The sequence below is a fragment of the Notolepis coatsorum genome, assembly GCF_963971535.1.
Source record: "Notolepis coatsorum genome assembly, chromosome: 12".
NCBI lineage: Eukaryota > Metazoa > Chordata > Actinopteri > Aulopiformes > Paralepididae > Notolepis > Notolepis coatsorum.
Window position 1 is genome coordinate 126,930,034 of NC_140176.1, and position 26,678 is coordinate 126,956,711.

The 26,678-nt window shown below is 44.9% G+C and overlaps 1 protein-coding gene across 1 annotated transcript in view; it reads right to left on the minus strand.

Annotated features, from left to right (window-relative positions):
• Window positions 1-26,678, minus strand: part of LOC311238460 (uncharacterized protein) — a 157,415-nt gene that overhangs the window by 12,171 nt on the left and 118,566 nt on the right. Inside the window, exons 8-11 of the mRNA XM_084326533.1 lie at window positions 20,428-20,546; window positions 18,875-18,979; window positions 14,727-14,867; window positions 4,754-4,804 (exon numbers count right to left, since the gene is read on the minus strand). Of these exons, the coding sequence (XP_084182659.1) occupies window positions 4,754-4,804; window positions 14,727-14,867; window positions 18,875-18,979; window positions 20,428-20,546 (416 nt within the window). The remainder of the gene's footprint in view (window positions 1-4,753; window positions 4,805-14,726; window positions 14,868-18,874; window positions 18,980-20,427; window positions 20,547-26,678) is intronic.

The following is a 26,678-nucleotide window of genomic DNA, read 5'->3' on the forward strand; positions in this document are numbered from 1 at the left end:
AACACATTAAGTAGCAGTGACAGCTAGGACAAACACATTAAGTAGCAGTGACAGCTAGGACAAACACATTAAGTAGCAGTGACAGCTAGGACAAACACATTAAGTAGTAGTGACAGCTAGGACAAACACATTAAGTAGCAGTGACAGCTAGGACAAACACATTAAGTAGCAGTGACAGCTAGGACAAACACATTAAGTAGTAGTGACAGCTAGGACAAACACATTAAGTAGTAGTGACAGCTAGGACAAACACATTAAGTAGCAGTGACAGCTAGGACAAACACATTAAGTAGTAGTGACAGCTAGGACAAACACATTAAGTAGCAGTGACAGCTAGGACAAACACATTAAGTAGTAGTGACAGCTAGGACAAACACATTAAGTAGCAGTGACAGCTAGGACAAACACATTAAGTAGCAGTGACAGCTAGGACAAACACATTAAGTAGCAGTGACAGCTAGGACAAACACATTAAGTAGTAGTGACAGCTGGGACAAACACATTAAGTAGTAGTGACAGCTAGGACAAACACATTAAGTAGTAGTGACAGCTAGGACAAACACATTAAGTAGTAGTGACAGCTAGGACAAACACATTAAGTAGTAGTGACAGCTAGGACAAACACATTAAGTAGCAGTGACAGCTAGGACAAACACATTAAGTAGCAGTGACAGCTAGGACAAACACATTAAGTAGTAGTGACAGCTAGGACAAACACATTAAGTAGCAGTGACAGCTAGGACAAACACATTAAGTAGCAGTGACAGCTAGGACAAACACATTAAGTAGTAGTGACAGCTAGGACAAACACATTAAGTAGCAGTGACAGCTAGGACAAACACATTAAGTAGCAGTGACAGCTAGGACAAACACATTAAGTAGCAGTGACAGCTAGGACAAACACATTAAGTAGCAGTGACAGCTAGGACAAACACATTAAGTAGCAGTGACAGCTAGGACAAACACATTAAGTAGTAGTGACAGCTGGGACAAACACATTAAGTAGTAGTGACAGCTGGGACAAACACATTAAGTAGTAGTGACAGCTAGGACAAACACATTAAGTAGTAGTGACAGCTAGGACAAACACATTAAGTAGTAGTGACAGCTAGGACAAACACATTAAGTAGCAGTGACAGCTAGGACAAACACATTAAGTAGCAGTGACAGCTAGGACAAACACATTAAGTAGTAGTGACAGCTAGGACAAACACATTAAGTAGCAGTGACAGCTAGGACAAACACATTAAGTAGTAGTGACAGCTAGGACAAACACATTAAGTAGTAGTGACAGCTAGGACAAACACATTAAGTAGTAGTGACAGCTAGGACAAACACATTAAGTAGTAGTGACAGCTGGGACAAACACATTAAGTAGTAGTGACAGCTGGGACAAACACATTAAGTAGCAGTGACAGCTAGGACAAACACATTAAGTAGTAGTGACAGCTGGGACAAACACATTAAGTAGTAGTGACAGCTAGGACAAACACATTAAGTAGTAGTGACAGCTAGGACAAACACATTAAGTAGCAGTGACAGCTAGGACAAACACATTAAGTAGCAGTGACAGCTAGGACAAACACATTAAGTAGTAGTGACAGCTAGGACAAACACATTAAGTAGTAGTGACAGCTAGGACAAACACATTAAGTAGTAGTGACAGCTAGGACAAACACATTAAGTAGTAGTGACAGCTAGGACAAACACATTAAGTAGTAGTGACAGCTAGGACAAACACATTAAGTAGTAGTGACAGCTAGGACAAACACATTAAGTAGTAGTGACAGCTAGGACAAACACATTAAGTAGTAGTGACAGCTAGGACAAACACATTAAGTAGTAGTGACAGCTAGGACAAACACATTAAGTAGCAGTGACAGCTAGGACAAACACATTAAGTAGCAGTGACAGCTAGGACAAACACATTAAGTAGCAGTGACAGCTAGGACAAACACATTAAGTAGTAGTGACAGCTAGGACAAACACATTAAGTAGTAGTGACAGCTAGGACAAACACATTAAGTAGCAGTGACAGCTAGGACAAACACATTAAGTAGCAGTGACAGCTAGGACAAACACATTAAGTAGTAGTGACAGCTAGGACAAACACATTAAGTAGCAGTGACAGCTAGGACAAACACATTAAGTAGCAGTGACAGCTAGGACAAACACATTAAGTAGTAGTGACAGCTAGGACAAACACATTAAGTAGTAGTGACAGCTAGGACAAACACATTAAGTAGTAGTGCCAGCTAGGACAAACACATTAAGTAGTAGTGACAGCTGGGACAAACACATTAAGTAGTAGTGACAGCTGGGACAAACACATTAAGTAGTAGTGACAGCTAGGACAAACACATTAAGTAGTAGTGACAGCTAGGACAAACACATTAAGTAGTAGTGACAGCTAGGACAAACACATTAAGTAGTAGTGACAGCTAGGACAAACACATTAAGTAGTAGTGACAGCTAGGACAAACACATTAAGTAGTAGTGACAGCTAGGACAAACACATTAAGTAGTAGTGACAGCTAGGACAAACACATTAAGTAGTAGTGACAGCTGGGACAAACACATTAAGTAGTAGTGACAGCTGGGACAAACACATTAAGTAGTAGTGACAGCTAGGACAAACACATTAAGTAGTAGTGACAGCTAGGACAAACACATTAAGTAGTAGTGACAGCTAGGACAAACACATTAAGTAGTAGTGACAGCTAGGACAAACACATTAAGTAGTAGTGACAGCTGGGACAAACACATTAAGTAGCAGTGACAGCTAGGACAAACACATTAAGTAGTAGTGACAGCTAGGACAAACACATTAAGTAGCAGTGACAGCTAGGACAAACACATTAAGTAGTAGTGACAGCTAGGACAAACACATTAAGTAGTAGTGACAGCTAGGACAAACACATTAAGTAGTAGTGACAGCTAGGACAAACACATTAAGTAGCAGTGACAGCTAGGACAAACACATTAAGTAGCAGTGACAGCTAGGACAAACACATTAAGTAGTAGTGACAGCTATGACAAACACATTAAGTAGCAGTGACAGCTAGGACAAACACATTAAGTAGTAGTGACAGCTAGGACAAACACATTAAGTAGCTAGTTGTTTCTGAAGGTCTGAATATGATTATGCCACAACAATGTGGAACGCCCTACCCACAGCCGTAAAGGAATGTGAATCCCTACCCTCCTTCAAAACCGCTCTCAAAGAGCACCTACGGGAGGCTGCAATTAGAAACTGGCCCCTGTAAATGTCAAAATCCCCCCCCTACCCACCCCCTCCAATGTACAGTTTCTTCCCCTTTGGATGTATATATTTCTTTATGATCTCTTTTTCTTACACAGTACTGTATATTTGTATGTCTTGTATGTCATATGTATTGATGCATTGAAAATGGAGGACCCTGATGTTCATTCATTCAATCTTTATTTATACTCGATAATACACTGAGTAATTAAACTAATTTACAGTGCCGTCGAGATGTTACATGCACAAGTGTCACAGTGTGTTCATAAATATAAAGACATCAGACAATCAGAATAATTAAGAACACATTTTAAAATACATTAAAAAAATAAAATAAAAAAGATTTTAAAAAGAATAAAATAGCTAAAAATTAAAACAGAGGTAATAATGTAAACAAGACGAAAGTCTTTCTCTGGTCTGCATCCTCTTAGCAGTTGTTTGTATTGAGCCGTACTGTATTGTACCCATTCTGCAATCTGTTAATAAAGTTTTCAATCAATTAATCAAACCCTTTGTATTAAGTCCAAGGACTAGTGCGCCATGCTGAAGCCCTCCACTCTGAACCAGCTGAATTAAGATATAATTTTTTTGATCCACTTTTTCTCCCATTTTCTATATTTTCTCCCATCCCAATTTCATATCATCCAATTCAACCCTCCCCTGTCATGAACGCTGTTTCTTGCCTCCCACAAGCCGGCTGCAATGTGGACTAAGTCATACATAGCACAAGTCCCCTCCGGTACTTGTAACAGCAGTCGCATCTTTTCACCTGCGCAGCTCGATCTCTCAGTGGCGAGGAGTAACGCGTGGGAGGCTCACGCTGCCCCCGACACTTCCTGATTCTACTGCGCAGGCGCACCAACCGACCTGTAGGAGTCGCTGTCCACAACGCCCGATCCCCACCCATCAGTTTCCCACCCCCTAATACGGCCAATGTGTATTAGTATGAACGACCAGCTAAACTGAAAGCAATGTGGAGCGCTGGGCTCGAACAGGCAAGCCCAGCGTCTCTGTCATTCGTGGCGAGCGCCTTGCCCACTACGCCACGTAGCCGCCCGATGAATTAAGATATTATATAGATCATCACGCTGAAGCCCTCCACTCTGAACCAGCTGAATTAAGATATTATATAGATCATCACGCTGAAGCCCTCCACTCTGAACCAGCTGAATTTAGATATTATATAGATCATCACGCTGAAGCCCTCCACTCTGAACCAGCTGAATTAAGATATTATATAGATCATCACGCTGAAGCCCTCCACTCTGAACCAGCTGAATTAAGATATTATATAGATCATCACGCTGAAGCCCTCCACTCTGAACCAGCTGAATTAAGATATTATATAGATCATCACGCTGAAGCCCTCCACTCTGAACCAGCTGAATTAAGATATTATATAGATCATCACGCTGAAGCCCTCCACTCTGAACCAGCTGAATTAAGATATTATATAGAGTTTCTGATCAGAATCTTTTCTATGTTACTCACCACACTTGGAGCCAGAAACACGGTGACGTTCTTGCATTCCTTCAAGCTGACCTGTGAGGAGAAGAAGAGGTGACCAGGTCTGTGTTCAACACTAACGATGACCAGGTCTGTGTTCAACACTAACGATGACCAGGTCTGTGTTCAACACTAACGATGACCAGGTCTGTGTTCAACACTAACGATGAGCAGGTCTGTGTTCAACACTAACGATGAGGTGACCAGGTCTGTGTTCAACACTAACGATGACCAGGTCTGTGTTCAACACTAACGATGAGGTGACCAGGTCTGTGTTCAACACTAACGATGAGCAGGTCTGTGTTCAACACTAACGATGAGGTGACCAGGTCTGTGTTCAACACTAACGATGAGCAGGTCTGTGTTCAACACTAACGATGACCAGGTCTGTGTTCAACACTAACGATGAGCAGGTCTGTGTTCAACACTAACGATGACCAGGTCTGTGTTCAACACTAACGATGAGCAGGTCTGTGTTCAACACTAACGATGACCAGGTCTGTGTTCAACACTAACGATGACCAGGTCTGTGTTCAACACTAACGATGAGCAGGTCTGTGTTCAACACTAACGATGACCAGGTCTGTGTTCAACACTAACGATGAGGTGACCAGGTCTGTGTTCAACACTAACGATGACCAGGTCTGTGTTCAACACTAACGATGACCAGGTCTGTGTTCAACACTAACGATGACCAGGTCTGTGTTCAACACTAACGATGACCAGGTCTGTGTTCAACACTAACGATGAGCAGGTCTGTGTTCAACACTAACGATGACCAGGTCTGTGTTCAACACTAACGATGACCAGGTCTGTGTTCAACACTAACGATGACCAGATCTGTGTTCAACACTAACGATGACCAGGTCTGTGTTCAACACTAACGATGAGCAGGTCTGTGTTCAACACTAACGATGAGCAGGTCTGTGTTCAACACTAACGATGAGCAGGTCTGTGTTCAACACTAACGATGAGGTGACCAGGTCTGTGTTCAACACTAACGATGACCAGGTCTGTGTTCAACACTAACGATGAGCAGGTCTGTGTTCAACACTAACGATGACCAGGTCTGTGTTCAACACTAACGATGAGCAGGTCTGTGTTCAACACTAACGATGACCAGGTCTGTGTTCAACACTAACGATGACCAGGTCTGTGTTCAACACTAACGATGACCAGGTCTGTGTTCAACACTAACGATGACCAGGTCTGTGTTCAACACTAACGATGAGCAGGTCTGTGTTCAACACTAACGATGAGGTGACCAGGTCTGTGTTCAACACTAACGATGAGGTGACCAGGTCTGTGTTCAACACTAACGATGACCAGGTCTGTGTTCAACACTAACGATGAGGTGACCAGGTCTGTGTTCAACACTAACGATGAGGTGACCAGGTCTGTGTTCAACACTAACGATGAGGTGACCAGGTCTGTGTTCAACACTAACGATGACCAGGTCTGTGTTCAACACTAACGATGACCAGGTCTGTGTTCAACACTAACGATGAGCAGGTCTGTGTTCAACACTAACGATGAGGTGACCAGGTCTGTGTTCAACACTAACGATGAGGTGACCAGGTCTGTGTTCAACACTAACGATGACCAGGTCTGTGTTCAACACTAACGATGAGGTGACCAGGTCTGTGTTCAACACTAACGATGAGGTGACCAGGTCTGTGTTCAACACTAACGATGAGGTGACCAGGTCTGTGTTCAACACTAACGATGACCAGGTCTGTGTTCAACACTAACGATGACCAGGTCTGTGTTCAACACTAACGATGACCAGGTCTGTGTTCAACACTAACGATGAGGTGACCAGGTCTGTGTTCAACACTAACGATGACCAGGTCTGTGTTCAACACTAACGATGACCAGGTCTGTGTTCAACACTAACGATGACCAGGTCTGTGTTCAACACTAACGATGACCAGGTCTGTGTTCAACACTAACGATGAGGTGACCAGGTCTGTGTTCAACACTAACGATGAGCAGGTCTGTGTTCAACACTAACGATGACCAGGTCTGTGTTCAACACTAACGATGACCAGGTCTGTGTTCAACACTAACGATGACCAGGTCTGTGTTCAACACTAACGATGACCAGGTCTGTGTTCAACACTAACGATGAGGTGACCAGGTCTGTGTTCAACACTAACGATGACCAGGTCTGTGTTCAACACTAACGATGAGCAGGTCTGTGTTCAACACTAACGATGACCAGGTCTGTGTTCAACACTAACGATGACCAGGTCTGTGTTCAACACTAACGATGACCAGGTCTGTGTTCAACACTAACGATGACCAGGTCTGTGTTCAACACTAACGATGACCAGGTCTGTGTTCAACACTAACGATGACCAGGTCTGTGTTCAACACTAACGATGACCAGGTCTGTGTTCAACACTAACGATGACCAGGTCTGTGTTCAACACTAACGATGACCAGGTCTGTGTTCAACACTAACGATGACCAGGTCTGTGTTCAACACTAACGATGACCAGGTCTGTGTTCAACACTAACGATGACCAGGTCTGTGTTCAACACTAACGATGACCAGGTCTGTGTTCAACACTAACGATGACCAGGTCTGTGTTCAACACTAACGATGACCAGGTCTGTGTTCAACACTAACGATGACCAGGTCTGTGTTCAACACTAACGATGAGCAGGTCTGTGTTCAACACTAACGATGACCAGGTCTGTGTTCAACACTAACGATGAGCAGGTCTGTGTTCAACACTAACGATGAGGTGACCAGGTCTGTGTTCAACACTAACGATGACCAGGTCTGTGTTCAACACTAACGATGAGGTGACCAGGTCTGTGTTCAACACTAACGATGAGCAGGTCTGTGTTCAACACTAACGATGAGCAGGTCTGTGTTCAACACTAACGATGACCAGGTCTGTGTTCAACACTAACGATGACCAGGTCTGTGTTCAACACTAACGATGAGCAGGTCTGTGTTCAACACTAACGATGACCAGGTCTGTGTTCAACACTAACGATGAGCAGGTCTGTGTTCAACACTAACGATGAGCAGGTCTGTGTTCAACACTAACGATGACCAGGTCTGTGTTCAACACTAACGATGACCAGGTCTGTGTTCAACACTAACGATGACCAGGTCTGTGTTCAACACTAACGATGACCAGGTCTGTGTTCAACACTAACGATGAGCAGGTCTGTGTTCAACACTAACGATGACCAGGTCTGTGTTCAACACTAACGATGACCAGGTCTGTGTTCAACACTAACGATGACCAGGTCTGTGTTCAACACTAACGATGACCAGGTCTGTGTTCAACACTAACGATGACCAGGTCTGTGTTCAACACTAACGATGACCAGGTCTGTGTTCAACACTAACGATGAGGTGACCAGGTCTGTGTTCAACACTAACGATGACCAGGTCTGTGTTCAACACTAACGATGACCAGGTCTGTGTTCAACACTAACGATGACCAGGTCTGTGTTCAACACTAACGATGAGCAGGTCTGTGTTCAACACTAACGATGACCAGGTCTGTGTTCAACACTAACGATGACCAGGTCTGTGTTCAACACTAACGATGAGGTGACCAGGTCTGTGTTCAACACTAACGATGAGCAGGTCTGTGTTCAACACTAACGATGAGCAGGTCTGTGTTCAACACTAACGATGAGGTGACCAGGTCTGTGTTCAACACTAACGATGACCAGGTCTGTGTTCAACACTAACGATGAGCAGGTCTGTGTTCAACACTAACGATGAGGTGACCAGGTCTGTGTTCAACACTAACGATGACCAGGTCTGTGTTCAACACTAACGATGACCAGGTCTGTGTTCAACACTAACGATGACCAGGTCTGTGTTCAACACTAACGATGACCAGGTCTGTGTTCAACACTAACGATGACCAGGTCTGTGTTCAACACTAACGATGAGGTGACCAGGTCTGTGTTCAACACTAACGATGAGCAGGTCTGTGTTCAACACTAACGATGACCAGGTCTGTGTTCAACACTAACGATGACCAGGTCTGTGTTCAACACTAACGATGAGCAGGTCTGTGTTCAACACTAACGATGACCAGGTCTGTGTTCAACACTAACGATGACCAGGTCTGTGTTCAACACTAACGATGAGCAGGTCTGTGTTCAACACTAACGATGACCAGGTCTGTGTTCAACACTAACGATGACCAGGTCTGTGTTCAACACTAACGATGACCAGGTCTGTGTTCAACACTAACGATGAGGTGAGCAGGTCTGTGTTCAACACTAACAATGACCAGGTCTGTGTTCAACACTAACGATGACCAGGTCTGTGTTCAACACTAACGATGACCAGGTCTGTGTTCAACACTAACGATGAGCAGGTCTGTGTTCAACACTAACGATGAGGTGACCAGGTCTGTGTTCAACACTAACGATGAGCAGGTCTGTGTTCAACACTAACGATGACCAGGTCTGTGTTCAACACTAACGATGACCAGGTCTGTGTTCAACACTAACGATGACCAGGTCTGTGTTCAACACTAACGATGAGGTGACCAGGTCTGTGTTCAACACTAACGATGACCAGGTCTGTGTTCAACACTAACGATGAGCAGGTCTGTGTTCAACACTAACGATGACCAGGTCTGTGTTCAACACTAACGATGACCAGGTCTGTGTTCAACACTAACGATGAGCAGGTCTGTGTTCAACACTAACGATGACCAGGTCTGTGTTCAACACTAACGATGACCAGGTCTGTGTTCAACACTAACGATGACCAGGTCTGTGTTCAACACTAACGATGACCAGGTCTGTGTTCAACACTAACGATGACCAGGTCTGTGTTCAACACTAACGATGAGCAGGTCTGTGTTCAACACTAACGATGACCAGGTCTGTGTTCAACACTAACGATGAGGTGACCAGGTCTGTGTTCAACACTAACGATGACCAGGTCTGTGTTCAACACTAACGATGACCAGGTCTGTGTTCAACACTAACGATGACCAGGTCTGTGTTCAACACTAACGATGACCAGGTCTGTGTTCAACACTAACGATGAGCAGGTCTGTGTTCAACACTAACGATGAGCAGGTCTGTGTTCAACACTAACGATGACCAGGTCTGTGTTCAACACTAACGATGACCAGGTCTGTGTTCAACACTAACGATGAGCAGGTCTGTGTTCAACACTAACGATGAGGTGACCAGGTCTGTGTTCAACACTAACGATGACCAGGTCTGTGTTCAACACTAACGATGAGCAGGTCTGTGTTCAACACTAACGATGACCAGGTCTGTGTTCAACACTAACGATGACCAGGTCTGTGTTCAACACTAACGATGACCAGGTCTGTGTTCAACACTAACGATGAGGTGACCAGGTCTGTGTTCAACACTAACGATGAGCAGGTCTGTGTTCAACACTAACGATGACCAGGTCTGTGTTCAACACTAACGATGAGCAGGTCTGTGTTCAACACTAACGATGACCAGGTCTGTGTTCAACACTAACGATGACCAGGTCTGTGTTCAACACTAACGATGAGGTGACCAGGTCTGTGTTCAACACTAACGATGACCAGGTCTGTGTTCAACACTAACGATGACCAGGTCTGTGTTCAACACTAACGATGAGGTGACCAGGTCTGTGTTCAACACTAACGATGACCAGGTCTGTGTTCAACACTAACGATGACCAGGTCTGTGTTCAACACTAACGATGACCAGGTCTGTGTTCAACACTAACGATGACCAGGTCTGTGTTCAACACTAACGATGAGGTGACCAGGTCTGTGTTCAACACTAACGATGAGCAGGTCTGTGTTCAACACTAACGATGACCAGGTCTGTGTTCAACACTAACGATGACCAGGTCTGTGTTCAACACTAACGATGACCAGGTCTGTGTTCAACACTAACGATGACCAGGTCTGTGTTCAACACTAACGATGAGGTGACCAGGTCTGTGTTCAACACTAACGATGACCAGGTCTGTGTTCAACACTAACGATGAGCAGGTCTGTGTTCAACACTAACGATGACCAGGTCTGTGTTCAACACTAACGATGACCAGGTCTGTGTTCAACACTAACGATGACCAGGTCTGTGTTCAACACTAACGATGACCAGGTCTGTGTTCAACACTAACGATGACCAGGTCTGTGTTCAACACTAACGATGACCAGGTCTGTGTTCAACACTAACGATGACCAGGTCTGTGTTCAACACTAACGATGACCAGGTCTGTGTTCAACACTAACGATGACCAGGTCTGTGTTCAACACTAACGATGACCAGGTCTGTGTTCAACACTAACGATGACCAGGTCTGTGTTCAACACTAACGATGACCAGGTCTGTGTTCAACACTAACGATGACCAGGTCTGTGTTCAACACTAACGATGACCAGGTCTGTGTTCAACACTAACGATGACCAGGTCTGTGTTCAACACTAACGATGACCAGGTCTGTGTTCAACACTAACGATGACCAGGTCTGTGTTCAACACTAACGATGACCAGGTCTGTGTTCAACACTAACGATGAGCAGGTCTGTGTTCAACACTAACGATGACCAGGTCTGTGTTCAACACTAACGATGAGCAGGTCTGTGTTCAACACTAACGATGAGGTGACCAGGTCTGTGTTCAACACTAACGATGACCAGGTCTGTGTTCAACACTAACGATGAGGTGACCAGGTCTGTGTTCAACACTAACGATGAGCAGGTCTGTGTTCAACACTAACGATGAGCAGGTCTGTGTTCAACACTAACGATGACCAGGTCTGTGTTCAACACTAACGATGACCAGGTCTGTGTTCAACACTAACGATGAGCAGGTCTGTGTTCAACACTAACGATGACCAGGTCTGTGTTCAACACTAACGATGAGCAGGTCTGTGTTCAACACTAACGATGAGCAGGTCTGTGTTCAACACTAACGATGACCAGGTCTGTGTTCAACACTAACGATGACCAGGTCTGTGTTCAACACTAACGATGACCAGGTCTGTGTTCAACACTAACGATGACCAGGTCTGTGTTCAACACTAACGATGAGCAGGTCTGTGTTCAACACTAACGATGACCAGGTCTGTGTTCAACACTAACGATGACCAGGTCTGTGTTCAACACTAACGATGACCAGGTCTGTGTTCAACACTAACGATGACCAGGTCTGTGTTCAACACTAACGATGACCAGGTCTGTGTTCAACACTAACGATGACCAGGTCTGTGTTCAACACTAACGATGAGGTGACCAGGTCTGTGTTCAACACTAACGATGACCAGGTCTGTGTTCAACACTAACGATGACCAGGTCTGTGTTCAACACTAACGATGACCAGGTCTGTGTTCAACACTAACGATGAGCAGGTCTGTGTTCAACACTAACGATGACCAGGTCTGTGTTCAACACTAACGATGACCAGGTCTGTGTTCAACACTAACGATGAGGTGACCAGGTCTGTGTTCAACACTAACGATGAGCAGGTCTGTGTTCAACACTAACGATGAGCAGGTCTGTGTTCAACACTAACGATGAGGTGACCAGGTCTGTGTTCAACACTAACGATGACCAGGTCTGTGTTCAACACTAACGATGAGCAGGTCTGTGTTCAACACTAACGATGAGGTGACCAGGTCTGTGTTCAACACTAACGATGACCAGGTCTGTGTTCAACACTAACGATGACCAGGTCTGTGTTCAACACTAACGATGACCAGGTCTGTGTTCAACACTAACGATGACCAGGTCTGTGTTCAACACTAACGATGACCAGGTCTGTGTTCAACACTAACGATGAGGTGACCAGGTCTGTGTTCAACACTAACGATGAGCAGGTCTGTGTTCAACACTAACGATGACCAGGTCTGTGTTCAACACTAACGATGACCAGGTCTGTGTTCAACACTAACGATGAGCAGGTCTGTGTTCAACACTAACGATGACCAGGTCTGTGTTCAACACTAACGATGACCAGGTCTGTGTTCAACACTAACGATGAGCAGGTCTGTGTTCAACACTAACGATGACCAGGTCTGTGTTCAACACTAACGATGACCAGGTCTGTGTTCAACACTAACGATGACCAGGTCTGTGTTCAACACTAACGATGAGGTGAGCAGGTCTGTGTTCAACACTAACAATGACCAGGTCTGTGTTCAACACTAACGATGACCAGGTCTGTGTTCAACACTAACGATGACCAGGTCTGTGTTCAACACTAACGATGAGCAGGTCTGTGTTCAACACTAACGATGAGGTGACCAGGTCTGTGTTCAACACTAACGATGAGCAGGTCTGTGTTCAACACTAACGATGACCAGGTCTGTGTTCAACACTAACGATGACCAGGTCTGTGTTCAACACTAACGATGACCAGGTCTGTGTTCAACACTAACGATGACCAGGTCTGTGTTCAACACTAACGATGACCAGGTCTGTGTTCAACACTAACGATGAGCAGGTCTGTGTTCAACACTAACGATGACCAGGTCTGTGTTCAACACTAACGATGACCAGGTCTGTGTTCAACACTAACGATGACCAGGTCTGTGTTCAACACTAACGATGACCAGGTCTGTGTTCAACACTAACGATGACCAGGTCTGTGTTCAACACTAACGATGACCAGGTCTGTGTTCAACACTAACGATGACCAGGTCTGTGTTCAACACTAACGATGAGCAGGTCTGTGTTCAACACTAACGATGACCAGGTCTGTGTTCAACACTAACGATGACCAGGTCTGTGTTCAACACTAACGATGACCAGGTCTGTGTTCAACACTAACGATGACCAGGTCTGTGTTCAACACTAACGATGACCAGGTCTGTGTTCAACACTAACGATGACCAGGTCTGTGTTCAACACTAACGATGACCAGGTCTGTGTTCAACACTAACGATGAGCAGGTCTGTGTTCAACACTAACGATGACCAGGTCTGTGTTCAACACTAACGATGACCAGGTCTGTGTTCAACACTAACGATGAGCAGGTCTGTGTTCAACACTAACGATGAGGTGACCAGGTCTGTGTTCAACACTAACGATGACCAGGTCTGTGTTCAACACTAACGATGAGCAGGTCTGTGTTCAACACTAACGATGACCAGGTCTGTGTTCAACACTAACGATGACCAGGTCTGTGTTCAACACTAACGATGACCAGGTCTGTGTTCAACACTAACGATGAGGTGACCAGGTCTGTGTTCAACACTAACGATGAGCAGGTCTGTGTTCAACACTAACGATGACCAGGTCTGTGTTCAACACTAACGATGAGCAGGTCTGTGTTCAACACTAACGATGACCAGGTCTGTGTTCAACACTAACGATGACCAGGTCTGTGTTCAACACTAACGATGAGGTGACCAGGTCTGTGTTCAACACTAACGATGACCAGGTCTGTGTTCAACACTAACGATGAGCAGGTCTGTGTTCAACACTAACGATGACCAGGTCTGTGTTCAACACTAACGATGACCAGGTCTGTGTTCAACACTAACGATGAGCAGGTCTGTGTTCAACACTAACGATGACCAGGTCTGTGTTCAACACTAACGATGAGCAGGTCTGTGTTCAACACTAACGATGACCAGGTCTGTGTTCAACACTAACGATGACCAGGTCTGTGTTCAACACTAACGATGACCAGGTCTGTGTTCAACACTAACGATGACCAGGTCTGTGTTCAACACTAACGATGACCAGGTCTGTGTTCAACACTAACGATGACCAGGTCTGTGTTCAACACTAACGATGACCAGGTCTGTGTTCAACACTAACGATGAGGTGACCAGGTCAAACGGGGGGGGGGGGGGGGGAGAGAAATATAAATGTCCTTGAAAATAACGAATACCATAACCACAGCATAGGAGTGTGTTACCACAACATAATGGAAAGCAAAGCAATATATAAATATATAAATAGTACATGGATGTAAAAACAAACATATATGCCAAACCTTCCAAAGGTCTTCACGTCTGTATGCCACCTTCCCAGAATGCCCTGCTCTCCAGGCGTGGAAGCGGGCGAGGCGGAGGAGCCAGGGGTTGAGCTCGTAGCCCACGGAGGGACTGAAGCCGCGGAGATGAGCCTCCAGCACCTGGAGAACCATGGAGAACCATCAACCCAACAACACCACATGTAGCCTGAAGCCTCCAGCACCTGGAGAACCATGGAGAACCATCAACCCAACAACACCACATGTAGCCTGAAGCCTCCAGCACCTGGAGAACCATGGAGAACCATCAACCCAACAACACCACATGTAGCCTGAAGCCTCCAGCACCTGGAGAACCATGGAGAACCATCAACCCAACAACACCACATGTAGCCTGAAGCCTCCAGCACCTGGAGAACCATGGAGAACCATCAACCCAACAACACCACATGTAGCCTGAAGCCTCCAGCACCTGGAGAACCATGGAGAACCATCAACCCAACAACACCACATGTAGCCTGAAGCCTCCAGCACCTGGAGAACCATGGAGAACCATCAACCCAACAACACCACATGTTGTTTCAGTCCAACATAAAAAATAAAGAACATCTAGTCTAACAGAGAAACAACGTGTTGAATCTGGTTATTAAAACATTTGTTTATTTATTACATATGATATATATATTTTTTTTTTGTATCTACTTTTTCTCCCATTTTCTATTTTTCTCCCATCCCAATTTCGTATCGTCCAATTCTCCCCTCCCCTGTCTCGAACGCTGTTTGGCCATGCCTCCCACAGGCCGGCTGTAATGTGGACAAAGCCATACATAGCACGAGTCCCCTCCGGTACTCGAGGAGGCAGCCGTCGCATCTTTTCACCTGCACAGCGCGATCTCAGCGTCGGGGGTCTGCGTGGGAGGGACACGCCGCCCCCGTCGCTTCCTGATTCTGCTGCGCAGGCGCACCAACCGACCTGTAGGAGTCGCTGTCCACAGCGTCCGATCCCCACCCACCAGCTTCCCACCCCCTAACACTGCCAAATGTATTAGTATGAACGACCAGCCAAGCTGATAGCAATGTGGAGAGCTGGGCTCGAACCCAGCGTCTCCTGCATTGGTGGTGAGCGCCTTGCCCACTGCACCACCTAGCCGCCCAATTCATATGATATTTCATATCATTTGTTAAATAACTAATCAAATGTATTTGTAAAGCCCAAAATCACAAGGTAATGGCCCCATGGGCTGAACAAGTCTTCTTTAAATCACAAGGTAATGGCCCCATGGGCCGAACAAGTCTTCTTTAAATCACAAGGTAATGGCCCCATGGGCTGAACGAGTCTTCTTTAAATCACAAGGTAATGGCCCCATGGGCCGAACAAGTCTTCTTTAAATCACAAGGTAATGGCCCCATGGGCTGAACGAGTCTTCTTTAAATCACAAGGTAATGGCCCCATGGGCTGAACAAGTCTTCTTTAAATCACAAGGTAATGGCCCCATGGTAGAGGGTGCTGTGCTGCATGGAAATAGACAGACAGACAGACAGACAGACAGACAGACAGACAGACAGACAGACAGACAGACAGACAGACAGACAGACAGACAGACAGACAGACAGACAGACAGACAGACAGACAGACAGACAGACAGACAGACAGACAGACAGACAGACAGACAGACAGACAGACAGACAGACAGACAGACAGACACACGGGACGTTCTTGCGGATGCCGAGTGTGATATTACCCGATTTAAACCTACAACCTGGTGGAACGCCGTTCAGTGAAGCCGTTTTCCCGGGGAGTTGGACGGCGTCCAAAGAGCAGACCAGCGAGGGTGAGTTAAGTCCACTGCTACATTATTGTATTTTGCATATTATATTGTATTTTTGTATACCATATTATATTTTTGTATACCATACTGTATTGTGTATCTTATTGTAATTGGCATATCATCTTGTAGTTTGTATATCATTATATATTTTCGGTCTGTTACATGTTGACTAATTGGAGGGTAGCGGGGGAAAGCAGAGAGGGAGTGGTAACGCGTTCACGTTGGCCCAGTGATGGTCGGCTGCAGTGCTGGTTGATTACGTGTGCATTGTTTGACGTGCAGTGCCTCTTGTAGAGGGTGTTAGCGTGCCATGGGTCATGGTGTGCTCTAACTAGAGTTGTTCCGATACCAGTATCGGAAATGCCTCCGATACTGCCTAAAATGCTGGTATCGGTATCGGCGAGTACCCTCTAATTCTGCGCTCCGATACCATATGACGTAATTTATCAACAACACGTGCGGTCTGCTGAGTGAGCATTATAAAACAAACATGTTTTTAATCAACCGTGAATTAAAGTGTCAATGCTGTTTGTCATTTTAACAGCAGATACTTTCTTAAATGCCATCGTCCCGAGAGAGGGGTGTTGACGGGAGCTCTGATGGGTTCGCTTGCTGGTGTTATTAGCATTAGCTGTAAAGCTAACCTCTCGCACACAATTAATGACATGTTGCGGACACAGCCATATCGGTGACAATGTTTAGCTTTTAGTGCCAAATGATAAGAGTCTGAGGCGGAGTCTCAAAAGAGAATGTTGAATATTTATTGTGCAAAAATCTCAACAGAGCCTCTGCTACTAACTGAAGTTACCGGAGCCTTCTGGAGCGCAACAACGTGTAACGTCCGTGCGGAGTCAATGTCCCACTCCCAACAACAATTCCGTGGGTGAACTCATTGAGATAGTTGTCAATTAATGATACCAATACTAATCTATACAATCACCTGTTGTTGAATAAATACCATTAATTTATAGTTATTACTAAAAAAACAGTAGCTGTAAAAAAAGTTTTTTTTTTTTTAAAGGGGAACTATCTTATAAATGGCCTTTTTCAGTGTTTAGCATTGTTTCCTAGCTATGTGGACTTATATTAATATGATCCATGTCTCTAATTCTCATATTGGCGCATTCTTCCAATTCTCCCCTCACAATATTCACCCTCACTGAACTGAGTCATCTGAAAATGTGCTGATCTGTGATGTCAGAGAGACTCAGCTGCATGATAATGTGGCAGATGCCACCAGGCCACACAGTGGTTTAGGAGCCCAGCCTCAAAACGGCTCGAGATCTTGAGGTAGAAAAATGCTGTTTTTGAGGACTTGATTAGAAATACAAAACAATGAATTAAAAAAAATTATAATTACAGAGGTGTTCCATAAACTCACAGGAATTAAAAAAAATAAATAAAAATGCGCTCATGAATAATGAGTTACATTTTGGTCATTGATTTATTATGGAAATTAGTATGAAATATAAAGGTGATCGGTAACTTGAGAAAAGTTATGCTATATTATGAGTTAAAATCATATAAATTATTTTGATCTGTTTTGTTCTTATGGACTGACTATGCAATTTGTATTTTATGGTTGGAGAATTGTGATATCTGACTTATGAATATTGAGTGAGCTTTGATTCACTGTTTTGCTCATTGTGATGTTTTCTTGTGAGTACTTCAATGTTTGTGCTTTTATATTTTTTATTGGACTTTTTTTTTGTGTGTTTGTATTTTTTATTTTTATTTTTTTGGTCTTTTTCCCCCTCCATTTTCCTCCGATTTTCTCCCATCCCAATGTTAGTCGTTATGCCAATTCCCAGTCCCTTCCTGGTCGCTGCGCACTTACCCCCCACAGTCAGATCATCTGGGAGAGTGGAGGCTACCACGTGCTTCCTCCGACACACGTCCAGCCAATCACCGCTTCTTTTCACCTGGCAGCGCGGATTCTCATCGAGAGGGCGTAACGTGTGGAAGGATCACACTATCCCCCTCAAGTCCTATCCGCGCTTAGCAGGCTCCCCGACCGAACTGTAGGAGTCGCTGTTTACAACGACCCGGACCCACCCCGCCAGCTTCTCCCACCCTCTAATACTGCCAATTGTATCAGTGCAGACGGCCAGCCAAGCTGGTGACAACCCCGGAGCTGTGAGCTGGATTCGAACAGGCGAATCCAGCTCACAGCTTCGGGGTTGGTGACGAACGCAATCTCCGCTCGGCCACCTAACCGCCTCGTGTGTTTGTATTTTTAATGTTTGGACCCCAGGAAGAGTAGTCGCACTTTGGTGTAGACTAATGGGGATCCACAATAAAATAAAATGACAAACAGCAGCTTCCCAGGTTTTTACTTACGACGCGGCCGTCGCCGGAGCCCAGGTCCACGAGACCCCCCTGACGGCCCCTCAGCAGCCGCATCACGTTCTGCACCTGGGCCTGGCTGGCGGGCAGGTATGGAACCTGGGGGGGGAGAGCCAGGGCCGTTCATCAAGACGCTCAGATGTGACTCTGACTGTAATGAATGAGTTGGTTTAGGTTCTAGTCAGATGTAGATCTCTCCGCCCCCTGGCCCACACCTGCCTGACTTGGTTTAGGTTCTAGTCAGATGTAGATCTCTCCGCCCCCTGGCCCACACCTGCCTGGCTTGGTTTAGGTTCTAGTCAGATGTAGATCTCTCCGCCCCCTGGCCCACACCTGCCTGACTTGGTTTAGGTTCTAGTCAGATGTAGATCTCTCCGCCCCCTGGCCCACACCTGCCTGGCTTGGTTTAGGTTCTAGTCAGATGTAGATCTCTCCGCCCCCTGGCCCACACCTGCCTGGCTTGGTTTAGGTTCTAGTCAGATGTAGATCTCTCCGCCCCCTGGCCCACACCTGCCTGACTTGGTTTAGGTTCTAGTCAGATGTAGATCTCTCCGCCCCCTGGCCCACACCTGCCTGACTTGGTTTAGGTTCTAGTCAGATGTAGATCTCTCCGCCCCCTGGCCCACACCTGCCTGGCTTGGTGTTCAAACTAAACATTCAATAACATCCCAACCTCATAGCTAAGAGGCGTTAAGAAGAGAGTCAAGTCAGCGCCTTGATTTGCAGCAAAATAAGGAATATTTCACAAATATTCATATTCACTTGAAGCAAGCACCATGCAAGAATGTATAAGAATGATTCTGACACATGATACATGATGAATTGAAAATGGGGGACCCTGATGTAAACAAGACAAACGTCTTTCTCTGGTCTGCATCCCCTTAACAATTGTGTGTATTGAGCCGTACTGTATTGTACCCATTCTGCAATCTGTTAAATAAAGTTTTCATTCAATCAATCAATCAATCAATCAATCCTAAGTCCCACTCTTCCCATCCATGCACATTATAGACAATTATGGTATTCTGGACTAAATCACATCTACTAACAGTAACACATATCTTCTCAGATGGGGGTCACAAAGATAAAATGGTGGGTCCCTGACCTACAGTGTAGTGGCCGCTTGTCATTCCCTAATATTTTGACAATGTGCCACGATGCACCTACTAGATGTTTTTCTACTCGGGTAACAAAAGTTGTGGATGTTGACAGAGTTGAATGTCCAGGCTTCAGCTGATGTTTGTAGGGTTTATTGTCCAAAAGAAAATTATGATTAAGAACGGACATTTTTTTGTCTCTCTATTGCAGCAGGTGCATAACGGTGCTCTAATTACAGAGCCTCTTATAATTAAGAGGTGGTGTAGTGCCCCCTAGTGTTGGAAACATGAATACAACAACATTGGCTCAAACAATACAATTTCCAATAGGTCGGTTTTGGCTTCTATACATAGTATTACATTTTAACTTGGGGGGTCCTTGACAAGGAAAAGGTTTGAGAACCCAAGGTGAATAAAGAAGCAGGTGCATGACGTGTGTGTGTAACGTACCTGCAGCCTGAGTGGAACTCTCCTGAAGCCTGGCTGCATCACCCCTGCCCACAGAGCCCACACTGCCAGACCCGAGGCCCCTGCGATCTGGGCGAGGCCCCACAGCCCCAGCCTCCTGTCTCTGAACTCAGCAAGCATCTCCTCTGGGACGCCATCATCCATCTCTGCATCAACCAAATGTATATTGTGTGGCTATATTATTAGTTGTTACAAAATCAAAATGTACATGTGTAATAATATCGATAACTAGTAGAAAATATTAAACATAAAAAAATGAAACATCGCTGACTGACTAAATACATTGTTTAATTAACTCAGCTCAGCGGTCTCCGATATCGCAACGTTATAATCGCATGAACTGTTGCTACACTGCAACTTGTTCTTGTTCGCGGACGACTCAGCCCTGCTGGTCTCTGACAAGAACAAGTTACAGGTTGAAAAAACCCTCAGCTCGGAACTCGGCAGAATCTGCACCTGGCTCGCTGATAACAAACTATCATTACACATGGGCAAAACAGAGTCCATTCTCTTCGGTTCAAATAACAAACTCAGCAAGACCGACGGCTTCTCAGTTACAGTGGGTGACAATATTGTCACAAGGAAAGATGAAATTACATACCTGGGTTCCATCCTAGAGGCTAATCTTTCCTGTGACAAAATGGCATCCAATGTAATAAAAAAAAGTCAACCAACGAACTAGATTCTTGTACCGGATCTCCTCTCTGGTAGGGCTGGGCGATAAAACGATAACGATAACTATCGCGATAAATTATTTCCTCGAAATAAACATGAAACGTGGTCGCAAAGTTTCGATATATCGATTTTCCAAGCTTGGATATGAGCACACGCACTAACAACCAATCGGTGAAGGAGATGGCCGATAGAGGAAGGAGACCCGGAAGGAGGTAGGACTCGGTAAACAAGGCTGGCTATGGCTAATTAGCTTGCACGCCGCTATTTCACAGGTTACCTGCCGAGTTGGTGTGTGTTTTGAATTCTGAGGGTAACTGTTATAGTAGTGTGGGGTATACGGTGGACGTCGTTGCAATGAATTGGGCGGAACAGAGTATTTTAGGGTCATTTTTGAGTCATGAGATACTCCGCTTGAGATACTCCGCTCTGCTAACGTGCGCGGACTGATGACGACATCAATTCGACTCTCGAGACATTCACAGCAGCAAAACAAGTCAGCCCGCGTATCGGCGCCGGGCATAATAAGTTAATTAAACTTGACAGACATTATATCGACGATAATTATCGATATCGAGTTATATGAAAATAATTTTATAATTTTATCGCGATAACGTTTTTGGTCATATCGCCCAGCCCTACTCTCTGGTAAACAAGAATACCCTGAAGACTCTGGCAGGAGCACTCATTCAAGGGTACTACGACTATGCTTGCACCTCATGGTACCAAAGAACCTCAAAGGCGCTAAAAACAAAATTACAAACATCTCAAAACAAACTGGTCAGACGGTCACTACTACTTGACCTTACTGCACCTCACCCCTGCCCACTTTGACTACCTAGGATGGGTTAGAGTAGACGACAGAGTACAGCAACTTGCAATGGGCCTGGTCTACAAGATACACTATATGACTAAGGTACCCATGTACATGTCAAAATACTTCCCAAAGGTCAGTGAATACCATGACCACAACACCAGAGGGAGCTCAACAAATCATGTTAAACCCAGATTGGGCTCAAACAAGGGACTAAACACGTTTCGCAATTATGCCACATCAATGTGGAACGCCCTACCCAAAGCTGTAAAGGAATGTGAATCCCTACCCACATTCAAAACCGCTCTTAAAAAGCACCTACGGGAGGCTGCAATTCGAAACTGGCCCCTGTAAATGTCCAAACCCCCCCCCCCCCCTAACACTTTGAATGCCAGCCATGCTTTTTGGCGTTAGTTCATGCCGACCTTTGAGTGCCTGCCAACGCTATATAGCGTTTGTTTGTCGTTTTTTTTTATTGGCGATTTTAATTCATATTTCATCAATCGAGCCTCAGGTTAGTGTTGCAGACTCTCTCTGAGCTCAATTGGGAAGATACCGCCCCCTATTGTCTCTCTCTGTGGTACTGCACCCCATTACTTTAGACTGCTGAAGGGGGGGGGGGGGGGGGGGGGGCAGTTTGCCTCTATACTTTAGGCAACTGGCTTGTCCTTCCGCGTTCCCGTTTTGCGCTGATTGGCCACGCACGTTTCTGGTCATGTGACATGTGCGCCAATCGTGGGACGGCAAGTTTTTGCACGGTTAAGCTTAGGCACTCTTTCGAAGTTGGGTAAGGTTAGAGTTTGTCTTAGAGCATGGCGATAGAACGCCAGGTAGTTTGCAAGCTGTTCGACGCGGAAATGGGCAAAGAAGACACAGCTCGTCACGCTATTGGGCGCACATGTCACATGACCAGAAACGTGCGTGGCCAATCAGAGCGCAAAACGGGAACGCGGAAGGACAAGCCAGTTGCCTAAAACATAGACGCGGCCAGTTTCCTCATTTTACTTTTCCGTCAAGGCCAACTGAAGAATCCATTGTGCTCGCCGGCCTGGAAAACGTGTGGATTATGCATTTACAGTACCCAACACTGTAATCAATAAGCGTGATCGATATTTGGAATGGCGATCAGGAATTGGAATAATCTTTTTGGATAACATCTGATCTAAGGTAAGGAATCTATTTGACCAGTCTTGGGATAATCAGAGCTGTTTTCACCTATATATCAGCGTTTGCCCTATGTGTGTGTGTGTGTGGCTGTGTGGCTGTGCGAGCGATCAGGAAATGAGATAATCGATTTTTCAGCCCGATTCTATAGCGTGCATAAGTACACATATACTATCGATAATCTAGCATTTATTTGAAAACGATTCATAAATAGGCCGGAAAATGACAACGTGTTTGTGTATTCCAGAATATTCCAGTAAACGCTGTTTATCACGGAATCTTTATATTTTCCTTGAAAACGAGGGCTTTTCAAAATGCTATAAAACGGCAATGAAGCGATTAAAAAACAATCCGTTTCGACAATGTTGACTGCAAACAAGTCATTGATAGACGATGGGCAGATTAGACACATAGCCATAATTTAAGACAGAGATTATGCGTTCACAACGCTATCACTGAAGTGGGTGCTGGCATTCAACCATGTTTTACCATGTTAATGGCCGGTAATCAAAGTGCTAATAGACAGTCTCCTCCCCACCGTATGTATATATTTCTCTCCCACCCACCCACCCCCTCCTAATGTACAGTCCCCTCCCCATCATATGTATTCTCTGTCAGGATCTATGGGTAACACAGTACTGTATATTTGCATATCATATTTATGTCACAAATGTAACAGTACTAAATACCTGTATGTCCCTAAGCCATAAATGTCATGTATGTTGTGTATGTCATAAATGTCACTATGAATTGAAAATGGGGGACCCTGATGTAAACAAGACAAAAGTCTTTCTCAGGTCTGCATCCCCTTAACAATTGTTAGTATTGAGCCGTACTGTATTGTACCCATTCTGCAATCTGTTAATACAATGTTCATTCATTCACACACTCACCACGCCGCACCTGACAGCTGCAGCTGCACACGGAGACCAGAGACGCCAGACACCAGACACGGCTCTCACATGTAGCTGGAGGCTACTGACACTAGAGGAGACGAGTCACCGAGGAAAGCATGGCAATGTCAACGTCTTCTTCGTCACGGACCCTTACGGTGGTCGCATTACTGCCCCCTATTGGTTCGGAGTGGGGCTAGCTTTGACCAAAAAATAAAAACAAGGGGTTCGATGATTCGACCTGGATTTGATAAGTGATAATTAAGGATACTTGATCAACAATCACCGGAGAAGTATAAGAAACATACATTAAGAAAATATATACAACTAGCTACATACAAGTCAAACACGAATAGGCCTACTAAAATAATAGTTTTAGCTGTACTCTCGATCTATATTTTTTTTTTGCCCTTTTTTTTCTTTTTCCAATAAAGTATCTAAACAGATACATTTTGTACACATGCATTCATAAAACAAATAGTCAATAAATGTAAAATATGACATTCATATAATTTTTATATATAAAAAAAATATATATATATTTTTGGTCTACTTTTTTCTCCCATTTTCTATTTTTCTCCCATCCCAATTTTTATATCGGCCAATTCTACCCTCCCCTGTCTCAAACGCTGTTTGGCCATGCCTCCCACAAGCCGGCTGTAATGTGGACTAAGCCTTGCATCACGTGTCCCCTCCGGTACTCGAGGAAGCAGCCGTCGCATCTTTTCACCTGCACAGCGCGATCTCTCAGCGACGGGGGTCTGCGTGGGAGGGTCACGCCGCCCCCGTCGCTTCCTGATTCTGCTGCGCAGGCGCACCAACCGACCTGTAGGAGTCGCTGTCCACAACGTCCGATCCCCACCCATCAGCTTTCCCACCCCTAACACTGCCAATTGTGTTAGTATGAATGACCAGCCAAGCTGGTAGCAATGCGGAGAGCTGGGCTCGAACCCAGCGTCTCCTGCATTGGTGGCGAGCGCCTTGCCCACTACACCACCTAGCCGCACATTACAAAAAAATATTATAATAATTGTTGTATCCGTCATACCACACCATTTTATCCAGAAATGCATTGGATCTGTAAACACTGAATTAGTTTCCGTAACGTCAGATGATCTCAGTCCCAATGATTCTCTGATCAATATATCCTGACATCAAGTCACAGGATATAGACTGTGGGTATAAGCTGCCATTGGCCAACTATTTCAGTCAGAATACTCCTCCCCTTCCTGTCTGACACTATTCTGTGACTGGTTTAAAGGAATACAAAAGGAATATTATACAAATACAAACAAGCGAAGTGGATGATGACACACAACCTCTTCAACTCAATGAGGAGGAGTGGATGATGACACAACAACCTCTTCAACTCAATAAGGAGGAGTGGATGATGACACACAACCTCTTCAACTCAATAAGGAGGAGTGGATGATGACACACAACCTCTTCAACTCAATAAGGAGGAGTGGATGATGACACACAACCTCTTCAACTCAATAAGGAGGAGTGGATGATGACACAACAACCTCTTCAACTCAATAAGGAGGAGTGGATGATGACACACAACCTCTTCAACTCAATAAGGAGGAGTGGATGATGACACACAACCTCTTCAACTCAATGAGGAGGAGTGGATGATGACACAACAACCTCTTCAACTCAATAAGGAGGAGTGGATGATGACACACAACCTCTTCAACTCAATAAGGAGGAGTGGATGATGACACACAACCTCTTCAACTCAATAAGGAGGAGTGGATGATGACACACAACCTCTTCAACTCAATAAGGAGGAGTGGATGATGACACAACAACCTCTTCAACTCAATAAGGAGGAGTGGATGATGACACACAACCTCTTCAACTCAATAAGGAGGAGTGGATGATGACACACAACCTCTTCAACTCAATAAGGAGGAGTGGATGATGACACACAACCTCTTCAACTCAATAAGGAGGAGTGGATGATGACACACAACCTCTTCAACTCAATAAGGAGGAGTGGATGATGACACACAACCTCTTCAACTCAATAAGGAGGAGTGGATGATGACACACAACCTCTTCAACTCAATAAGGAGGAGTGGATGATGACACACAACCTCCTCAACTCAATAAGGAGGAGTGGATGATGACACACAACCTCTTCAACTCAATAAGGAGGAGTGGATGATGACACACAACCTCTTCAACTCAATGAGGAGTGGATGATGACACACAACCTCCTCAACTCAATAAGGAGGAGTGGATGATGACACACAACCTCTTCAACTCAATAAGGAGGAGTGGATGATGACACACAACCTCTTCAACTCAATAAGGAGGAGTGGATGATGACACACAACCTCCTCAACTCAATAAGGAGGAGTGGATGACACTACCTATATATAATCTTGGATCCTAAGAAACTATAAACACAAGTGTAATCTTGGACAGTGATAACTTTGATGCCCATACAGCATTATAATGGTGCGGCTGCGACTCAGGAGGTAGAGCAGGTCGTCTGGTAATTGGAAGGTTCCCGGTTAGATTCCAGGTCCTCCTGGCAGCGTGTCGAAGTGTTCTTGAGCAAGACACTGATAACTGCTCACATGTTTATAACTAGTGTTGTGAAGGATCAGATTAAACCGAATATATATATTTATTTATGGATATATGTTGAATAGTATTTGTATATCGTTTGATATCCC